Genomic DNA, 11278 nt, shown 5'->3' with positions numbered 1-11278 from the left:
ACTCTTAATACATCATTCTTTACAGGAGCCAGAAGTCATGTCATGTTAAAAACTTTCATTACATATAGGTTGATTAAATGTTTCATAATTTGTTTTGATTGAGAATTGTTCTGAAAAATGCATTGCATCACTTTTGACAGGTCATGCAAGAACGCTTCAGATTAAAAATCTCTGTCAATGAATGATTCAAAAATGTATCATCCTCATTCTGGTGTGATTATCAACTATTACGACTTTTTTCTTTCATATACTGTATATTGTAAGGAAAATCGTTTAAATGATTGTGATCTTTAACCACTACAGCATGTATTTTATAAAATAAAGATAAATTCAGTGGAAAAGAAAATTATTAATTATTTATCAGTTGTGATTTATGAACCTTGCACAGAGCAAAAATAAGGAAAAAGTGAGTCGAAAAACATTCATGGTCTGTAGAGTGCATAATCCTATTTTACCAACCAAATTTGATGCAATTATGATGTGTGAGCTTGAAGGAGAAGGAAAAAAAGAACATTCAGGGAATCAAAACAAACTTAGTGTATCCATTCCTCTCTTCTTTGAGACAGAAATCAAAGCAATACAAAAAAGAATAATTGACATAATTGACTTCTCCATGTGACGTGTTAAGTGCTGCTGGAACTAATGCTGACAGTTTGGCACCTTTTTGCTTGGTTCATGAATATATTACACCATGTAGCCTCTGCATGCAAACACAGTTGCCTTCTTTATTTAGACTGTGTCTGCAACCCTTTAGAGTCAAGCTGCATCTTACCCTCAACTATTTCCAGTTTCATGAGTGACATCCATTATTTCCCTTTGTTTTGTACCCTTGTGGCAAGACAAGCAGTCAGAGGATCCTTAGATCTAAATGGCTTGGAGGAAGGAAGAAGGTATAATAAAATGTATATTTGAGATATGACTCAATTTGAGCAGTCTAAGTTCCAGTCCTAGGGCCATTACCCAGAGGTAACAGTGTGTACTACAAGGGGACTGCACTATATAAGAAGATTATCACTGTTGCACAAGAAACCAATATGTATGCAGTCTTGCATTGCTAATAAAGCCTACATTGGTGCAGTTACATTAAACAAAACATTGCTGGAATGCTCCCCAGAGCAATACATGTTTTGGCTAAAATGGAGAATTCTTCATAAGTTCTTAGTAGTCAATAAATAAACTGTAGATTCAATGTGTGAGCATGCATTTAGCATAGGTTACTAGGCTACTCTCAATGAGAGAATAGGAGGTTCATTTTTATTACAGTGGTTATATTTTTTCTTTTTTTGTTGTCTGTTAAACATATGGGAGTTATTGTTGTGTTGTAATATTTGTATATAAATTACAGCAATGAAATGCTGTAACACACATGTTGGGTTTCCATGTTTTATGGGGACTTTCAATAGACATAATGTTTTTATACTGTACAAACTTTATATACTAACCCCTAAACCTACCCCTAAACCTAACCCTCACATGAAACTTTCTGCATTTTTACATGTCAAAAAACATAATTTAGTTTGATTTAAAAGCTGTTTTCCTCATGGGGACTGACAAATTGTCCCCACAACGTCAAAAATTTCGGGTTTTACTATCCTTATGGGGACATTTGGTCCCCACAAAGTGATAAATACACGCTCTCTTTCTCTCTCTCTCTCTCTCACACTCACACACACACACACACACACACACACACACACACACACACACACACACACACACACACACACACACACACAGTCAATCCAGAAATCTTGGATTAAAACTTATCTTGTGCTTTTTGTTGCTGTATTGTAGCAAACAGAATACAAAAAGCCCCAAAATTACAGCAACAACTCGAATTCAACATCACTGCCCTATTCATCCTGCCCCTAAAACCAACACTAGGTTCTACTGAGTGTTTAAATGTAAGAATAATAATACACTTATACTTTTCCATCACAGTTGGCTATTTACATATAGCTAGCAAAATGTGTGGTTTATTCCCACACTATTTTAAAGCAGTAGATTCAATTACATTAATGAGATTGAGAATCACCACTGAGTATGGTACATCGGGGCTAAAGGCCACTCCCCCCAATTTGTATTGAATTATTATTATTATTTTTATTTATTTTTTGCAATGTAATGTAATATTTTTTTTACTGTTCATCAAATGTATGTAGATAATTCCTGAACATTTTGAAACAATATACATATTTTCAGTTTTAGTTTTGTTCAAGGTGATTCAATCAAATGTTTTTAATACTATGTGAAATTATAGTGTTTGAGGTAAAAAGCCCCCCAAACGGCCTCCATAAACGGCATTGTTTTTCTTAAGTGGGGTGAAAAGTTTTATTTTGAAAATTGTTCAAGGTGGGCTGACATTGACTGATCCAGTCACAATGAAGATTAATTTGTTTAAAGAATACTTGAGATGCCAAATGTAATTGAAATCAACAGAAAATGATCCTCCCTTTCCTGAAGTGGTTATTTTGAATATGTACTATTTTAATTTGGTACTCAAAAAGGCTTCCTGCTGTCTCAAAGGTATTTGCATAAGTATATATATATATATATATATATATATATATATATATATATATATATATATAAAACTATAAGAACTATTGACCCTATATTTACAGGATATCAGTAAGGTATAAGCACCTGGGGGTCCTTTTACCCACTTTCCCCATTTTACTACCCACGTTTTTTAAATAATTTTATTCAAAAGAACCTTCCTTTTTTATTAATTTATTTTCAGACAATTGTGTTGCTCCATCAAAATTTTTAAAAAAAATAAAATAACATAAAAATAAAGAAAAAATAAATATTCACTCTCAATCTTGATACACTGTGACCAGAAAAAAAAAGCCCTGCTTAAGTACAAGGCAGTTCAAAACGTGTTGGGAGTTAACTGTTCGTAATTGTCTTAAACATTATGTAATCACACTTGTTATGCTTTCATGTGATTCATTAGTAAATGACGGACGTGAGAAAACGTCAGAGCGGTTAAGACTTGTGTCATGTGACCAGTGTGAACCTGAGATTTAGCGGGTTCAGTGAATTCACACGGTTCTTCGACTACACGTTCTGTCTGCATGTCCAGCTGAACGCGACTGTGTGACCAAATCAGGGGGGTAATTGTATAAATCTGTACTTTGGAAGCAGTGCACCTGTTTTACAGACTGGAGTGCTGCACTGTCAAACACACTGTAGCCTTTATTTTTCTCTCAAGTCCTCGGAGGTTTTAAAACGAGAACGACATGCTTCGTACCATTATGTCAAACGCGATGGGGTGTCCGTGAGTGATTGCTACAGCACTTCAGCGCAGTCGGAGATTAATTTCAAGTCATCTTTTGGACTTCATTGAGAAATAAAGCACTTTTCCTCGGAATGGACATTTATTTTCACGCAATGCTGTAATATTTACTACCCAATACGACAATTACAGGAACTCGTCGTGTAATTTTTTTTTGTCCCTATAAACGGCGATGCTATTGTAGATTACTGAACTCACAATCTCTCTCTGTATCGTGCGTAAAGGACGACGCCGGAATTGTGCTATTGCGAAACCAACTCTGGCGGTCTATACCGATTCACACATTCTCAGGATTAGAGTTTGAATTAAAATCTCTTGCGTAGACGACAACACATACTGTCCATGTTGTATGGATTACTCGGCGCAAGAGATACGCCTGGGAGTCGAGACACCTAAGCCCGGACACCTGTAACTTTTCCCTGTCTAAGACTCCCTTCATTGTAAAAGAGACTTCGCTTTCGTTCGCTATTTGGCATGGTCATTTTTACTCTTGATCGGAACTGGTTTGGTATTCCGGAATTGACATAATAGCGCTATACAAAGTTCACAAGCAAACCGATTCTCGTTGGGAATTCGACGCTAGATTATAGACGTCGGTCGGAAGATATTTTGGAGGAGCGACGATATTTATCAACGCAAACGGGATTTATTTGGGGAAACTACAATGTCCGGTATACGGTCTTGGTTGGAAACTCTGCTGCTGTACATATTAATTTCAGAAGGTAAGTCTGGTGGGGTACAATAACTGCATGCATGTTTGATAGCAAATTCACGTTTGGATGTTGCGAATGACTGCAGTAGCCTAATGGTTTTATTTGTTTGGATATTGTGCTGCAGTGGATTTTAGAAGTCTTCTTAATTGCTAATTCCACACACATACGTTAAGAGGAAATCACAGAGCTGGACAACAACCGAATTTAACGCTTTAAGTTCTTGCTGTGTTGCTGACTCCAACCCTGACGGATAACATAAGTGTTAAACGTGCATTATTGACTTGATATAAGATGATTTCTGTTGTATTTCCTCAAGTGAACGCAACATACACTTTTAATGCAAGCAAAGCAACTGACCGCAAGGTGGGAGCACGACTAAAGCTTGAGGCAAACCGTGACAAAAGATGCACTTTACAAAATGATAGATAATAGTGGCTCATTCCCCATGTTGCTGTACAAATAGGCTACCTGATGCACCATCAAGTTATCACATGGAGAGCTCTTTACATTTTAAGGCTGAAAATAGTATTTACTTATTTTTTCCTAATAGAAAGATTTAAAGTTGTGTATTTACAGTAATTGCATGCTCTACCGACATACAAAACGTAAGGTAGACTAATACCCTCTATTAATATTTGAACATGTTTTTCTTTTGGCTGGTTCAGTATTGCTTTACTCCGTTTGAGTGGTTTGTGGTTGGGCTTAGATTTCAATTTCCTAATTGTTGCTTGTTTTCCAGGAATAAGTCTTCCCGTTCAAGTTAATTTCAGGTATATTCCTTTCTTGATGAAAGAAAGGCCAGGTTCATGGTCTGAATTCATATTAAAGATTATTATTATTTTTTTTATAGCTGTACACAATAGCTGTGCCTCTCATTCTTTAATTAAATTCTTTAACCAGTTTTTATCTTTCCTTTTGATGGTCTGATAAACCGTTATGCAAAACTAACTTGTGTAGACATGCAGTAGTTTGCCTAAGTGTATTAAATTGACAGCCAACTGAAAACAAGCAATATCTCTTTGATCTATTCTTGAGTACTGAATGATCACGTCCCTTATGATAAAAAAAAAGGCAACATCATTAGGAAGTCATCATACATATGTTTTTCTGGCTCCCAAAGGATGCACCATGTGACCATAATCTAACATGGTATATGACAAAAGCTTGGAAAGAGGTACTCCAGAAAGGGATTTTCACTTGTAGAAGTCTTATGAGTTTTAGGTTATTAGTTATGAATTATGCCCTGAGTTCACTGATTCATGCTTCGAACATAAAGAAGCAACAGAAGGTCAGATCTGCTTACAGTGCCATGTGTCAGCCCGTCTAATACAATTGCGCATGTTTTGACGGCAATGCCAGTCAGTCATGCGATTCCATTTGTAATGCAGACAGCCTTCATCTGTGGTTGATACTGGTGTACTTGGGAAATAAATTGGGCCAGCACAAGTCTCCTCTGCTTCCAGTTACAGGCGTGACAGACAAGAAACAAGGCATAAAGATCAAGGCACAGGAATACATCAGCAAACCTGAGATGCTGTGAGCTCTCCAGGACAGACTTTTTGTTAATCTGCAATGTTGCACCTGTGTTGAGTACTTTGCTTTGTTTTCAGTGCTGCTTCCTTGTGTAACCAAATCAACTGGAAAGAAATAGGTTTGTTTTGTACTCTCTTGTTTTATTTATTAGGGCTGGGATGTGACATTGGTAGAGTTTAGGCCCCTGTGCTGCATCTCATCCTTGCATATAACATGAGCAGCTACAGCTTATTTCAAGGTTTTGAAGTAAATACTTGCAGTGTTGATTGCAGAGCTTAAAGGAATAGCTCACCCAAAAATGACATTTATCTCATTATTCACTTACCCTGATGCCATCCCAGATGTGTATGACTGTCTTTCTTCAGCTGAACACAGATAAAGATTTTTAGAAAATATAGAGCTCTGTCAGGTCCTTTATAATGCAAGTAAACGGGTGCCAGCACTTTGACGATACAAAGGTCACATTTAGGCAGCATTAACGTAATCCATGTGACTCCAGTTGATCAAAGAATGCTAAAATAACAAGTCGATAATTAAAAAGTTTTTAACTGTAAATCGGTGCTTGCAGGGCTCTACTGCAGTTTGAAATGAAGTAAAATAAGAAAAGAATCACAAAACAGTTTAAAAATGGACAAAGTTCTTATTAAAAAGGTATGTTTTAGCTGAGTGCGATAACATCATTTAACTCTGCTTTCATATGCACTTATTCCAGCTATAATTGGTGCCACATTGTGCCACAGCAGATCATTGAGTAATATGTTAATTATGTTAGCAGGTACCAGTTGCACTACTGTAAATGTTATGCCTGATCTGGAATAAAAGACAGCTCCCACAGATAGGGCTTGACTAAAGACCTCCCACATTAGCCTTGAGAGCATAATTGGTCTTCTCCTGAAAGCATGAAACTTGTTTACATTCACTGCACATTTTCCTTTGAATGGAAGAGCTTACAGTCAGAAGCACTGTGATCATAAACAGTGTCAGGATGGCCACATCCTTTTCAGTGTTCTTGGATATCTCTGGAGGATAAGCCTAATGTAATAAGATGTTTGTACTTTGCCATCATTTAAACATACTTTGAGTTTGAAGTTGACCCTTTGTCATGCAAGATTAATTGCCTCTCCCCAGGCAACCTGTCCAACTCATCTATCTACCTATCAGGCCTATTGAAGTGATGGAGACACTGCTTGTCTCCTTCAGACTCTTTAGTTTGTTGTGTCACTTCATCACTTACATGCTTCATTGTCATAATATTGAGTTATAGCAATGCTGATAATTTTGACGAGGGGAATTAACTAAGAATTTTGCTGAAGGACTTGATCATGCAAATTAGGTAACAGCACACACATGCCCAAACATACAGTATGTTCTGAATGCAATTTGCACATCGATATTACCCAGCTTGCAGGCTAGTTCTATCAGAAAGACAAAAAAGTGATTATTGGAATAATAAGAATGAAAAGATACTTGTGCTCCGTTGCATTCAACTAGATAAGTTGGATTTTCCAACTTCCTACTAGGAAATGTGCAATGAAATGCCACTTGAAGTCGGAATTCCAACTGGAAAACTTGTGTGGAAATATTTAACTCCCGAGATCCAACTGCATGATGTCACAAACATTTCTGCATCCAGGGAGATATACAAAGTAAGTGATTTTAACATTCACTTTTATTAAATAATTTAAAAAAATGAGTCAAAGTTCCTACATTGCATGATATTAAAGCTTGTTTAACAAATGCCTACAGAAGCAGGTGTATAAAATATGGTTTATTATACACTCTTTTGATAATTGTACACCTGTAGCACAAATGCTAGCGTTGCAGCATTGTTTATCAGTTGAGTTGCAAGGAGACCTCTCTGGTGACAGTCAAACACCCGCTAGGCTAACAGGAGCTTTGTAGTTCTGTTTCCTTACACGTATCTTCCGAGCTTCTGTCAATAGAATTAATTTATGGTAAGCGATTGGAGGTATCAAGTAGGAATATCAAACATCTGACTTTCCATGGAATGCAGCATTATATAATTTGGTGTAAGTCCCTTCCTATGGTTCAGCGTTCCGATGCTGCTTAAACAGTCAGATCCTGAGATGGTGTGGGCTGGGATGGGGGGTGAAACGGAAGTATGTGAACATTGAGAGGCACCTGGCAGGTGTATATAGGTGCTATATTGTGATTGGATGTGATGCCTGATGAATTAATCCTGAGATCTTCCGCCTAGAACTACGCTATTGCTTGCCTTTCTAAATGCATTGTTGTGGAGGATGCAGCAGACTACAGCGATCTAGCATACTTTTCTGGGACTGTACAGCATCGCTTCACCACTGTGATCCAGACACATGAATTGGTTCTTTAAAATTCCAAACAGGCACTCTATTACACCAAGTCTGGATACCTGATATATGTTAACATTCATAATTTGATGAATGACTACTGCGATTTGACATACTTTGCTGGGGCTGTACAGCATCACTCCACCACTGTGATCCAGACACATTAATTGGTTCTTGTACTGTAACATTGGTGCACTTGATTACACCACACATCTGAAAATATCTCTATTGATTAAAATGCATAATTTGATGAATTATGATTGCCATAATTTCTTACAAAATAAACACAAACATCCTTTAAAAAAATTACAATAATTTACCGCCTGCTTTCTGCGGGTGCAAAAGACGCCAGTGTTCCTTGTGCTAAGCAAATATTACCGAGTTTGTGAATAAGGCACAATCTATTTTTATACCCTAGTTTACAGAACATAAATAGGAAGCATGTTTGTGGTGAAAAGAATGTCAATACAAGCATTGCGGTGCTATTTCAGTCCATTTAGTGCAGCTATTTAGTAAATTTGTCAGAAAAAAAATCACAACTAGTAACTGCTACCAAATCTCAAGAATGAAGAGTCAACACAGGTCCCAGCATATTGTTTACAGTGTGTTCTGGAATGGCTGGTTGTGCTGTTCTCTTGTTTTAATAAGACTGCAGCTATGATTAAAGGGCTGACTCAGAAGACTGTAACCTGTATTTTCTAGTCTTGTTTCTAGCCTGTTGTTGTATGCCTGCCAGCTGCACATGATTAGTGTCTTGACAAAAAGGATGCTGATTAATAAGAAAATCGTCTCTAGCTGCAGGATAATGAAGTAGATGGGAGATGCATATTTTGTTAGCCTTAAAAATCTCATTGAGGCTATTAATTAGTTGACTAGAAGCATTTGCTAGGACAGAAACAAATAGATTTGCTGGGGAAGATGCCTCTTGCCTTGCTGAGTAGTATTATCATTATCCTATCCACTTCAAAGTATGGTAATGACGATGATAGAAATGTATTAACCTATAGAAAGTTTGCTAGAATGTTTATACCATGTTTGATAGACCTACATTTTATATTTATATTTAACTATTTGTGTTTTCATATCATTTCCAGTATTTCAATGAAAAAGTAGCAGGTCATCTAAACGCGTGCAAACTCAAGAGCAGCGTTCGTAAATAATGAGATTTGCCAGATCTTGCTGCAAGATGTTACCCCACTCTTCCACCAAGGCACTTGCAAGTTCCTGGACATTTCTGGGGGGAATGGCCCTAGCCCTCACCCTTCGATCCAACAGGTCCTTGACTTGCTCAATGGGATTGAGATCTGGGCTCTTCGCTGCCCATGGCAGAATACTGACATTCCTGTCTTGCAGGAAATAATGCACGGAACAAGCAGTATGGCTGGTGGCATTGTCATGCTGGAGGGTCATGTCAGGATGAGCCTGCAGGAAGGGAACTTGGAGGATGATGTCTTCACTGTAATGCACAGCAATGACGATAAGCTCAGCTCGATGATGCTTCCTGCGAAGGTGGGTTTGTGCCCATAGGCAGCAATGTTTCTGGTAATGTCAGACAGTTGTTGTTACCATCCTCAGGGTGCCCTATGGCACGGGGCCTGTGTGAGAGAGGTTCGGGCCAGTTGCAAGAACTGTCACTTGCCTGATCAGGCCAGTGCTGCATTTATAACGTTAGTGTTGGCAGACAACGAGTGAGAGAGCACAAAAAAAAACACAGAGTAAACAAAGTCTTCTAACCGAGCACTCAGAGACGAGAGTGCATGGTTATATTTAGCTTTGAAAGACATATGAGTGCATATACTGGAAGCGGTAAGGAACCGTCTCGTGAGCGCACAAGCACGCGCTCTCCTAGAACGGTCCTCACTTACTTCCAAGTGTCTTAGCAGCGGCCATCAGCATTATTAGGCCTTTTTTAGGAGAGCTTCAACCCACCTAAAACTCGTCTCAACCCCCCTAAAATTCTGTGACTTTGCAATCAGCACGTAACTGTTCTAAACAGCTGCAGGCGCAACACTGCACTTGTTTGAATCGTGAGGCATTTTGGTTGCTTTTCCGTGAAGTCTGACTGTAGTGTGCGCCAATAGCATTGGAGTGTGGGCTGTGATGGAGCATATCATTGGTTTTGAAACACTTGACTTAAATGTTTCTCATGATCTTAAAAATCTTTATTTTATAGTTTATGCTTAAATGTTTGAAATTAGTTTTGTAGACAAAAACAAGCTGTGCCACCATATTAATTTATTGAAAAATGTAAATTTAATTTCAAAAAGAGTTTTTGAAATTGATGACTTGGACAAATAATAAAGAAAAGCAACCACTAAGTGCCCAGCATATAGATGGGAACTGTTTAAAAGCATCCCAGGATGATACCTCGTTGAAGTTGGTTGAGAAAATGTCAAGAATACATGTAGGCAAAGGGTGACTACTTTGAAGATGCTAAAATATAACACCGTTTTGATTTATTTTGGATTTTGTTTAGTCACGACATAATTCCCAAAGTTCCATTTATGCTAATCCATAGTAGGGTTGCAACGGTATGAGATTTTCACGGTATGATAACCGTATCAGAAAATATCACGGTTTTACGGTATTACACAATTAGTATAATCAGTGAAAACAGAAGGGTTGTTTATTTATTTGAGCAAACACTTTATTATAATTGAAACTTGAAACCATTTATTTTATTGAAGTATGTGTAAAAGTCTCCCTTTTGAAAATAAAATAGAATAAATAAGAAAGCTAACAGAATTATAATAATAAACCGAATTATAAACATAAAAAATGGCATGTAACTATAACATGTTATATAACTAAAGCATGTTAGAATAGCTTGTTAAATTAACTACTAAATGAAAAATAACATCAGCTGTGTGAGCTTTTAAAGTAATGTTCTATGATTATTAACAGTTATTATATACTGTAGGTGCATGACAGCACAGCCAGACTGCTTCTGTCGGTACCTTTAACTCAGTGCTTCTCAACTGGTTTTTCTTCAGGACAGATTTTACATTGGGAATCAAGTGTCGACCTGTCATAGTAAAAAGTAACCTGTATTTAATGTATCCTGGGTTGTATTTCCTTTTATGTTGCATAGTTTTGTTCATGGTATTCCAGTACAAGGACATGCGCAAGTGACATTTATTTCTGTTGTTGATGTCAAAACAAGATGTTGTTGTCCCCCCTTTTAAAAATTGAAGAACATATTTAATTATGAGCCCATTATTATCCCGTTTGTTACCTAATATTAAATAGTTATACACATATTACACAGAAGGAAAGGCTCCTCATTATCATGGTTAGGTCAGTGTGCTAGTCTTTATATTACTATAATAGTAATATAATAATAAATTACAGAATTTATGAAAAATAAATACTAGCTGAAACACATCTTGAAACTTTAACTA

The 11278-nt window shown here is 37.1% G+C and overlaps 1 protein-coding gene across 1 annotated transcript in view; it reads left to right on the top strand.

Moving 5' to 3' along the window:
* The first annotated feature begins 3629 nt into the window (after positions 1–3629).
* Positions 3630–11278, top strand: part of LOC127636407 (transmembrane protein 132E-like) — a 509951-nt gene continuing 502302 nt past the window's right edge. Inside the window, exon 1 of the mRNA XM_052116876.1 lies at positions 3630–4023. Coding sequence (XP_051972836.1) covers positions 3966–4023 — 58 coding nt within the window. The 5' untranslated portion in view covers positions 3630–3965. The remainder of the gene's footprint in view (positions 4024–11278) is intronic.

Source organism: Xyrauchen texanus, chromosome 4, assembly GCF_025860055.1.
Source record: "Xyrauchen texanus isolate HMW12.3.18 chromosome 4, RBS_HiC_50CHRs, whole genome shotgun sequence".
NCBI lineage: Eukaryota > Metazoa > Chordata > Actinopteri > Cypriniformes > Catostomidae > Xyrauchen > Xyrauchen texanus.
Note: the sequence above shows the minus strand (reverse complement) of the source record. Positions and strands in the feature narration are given on the sequence as shown.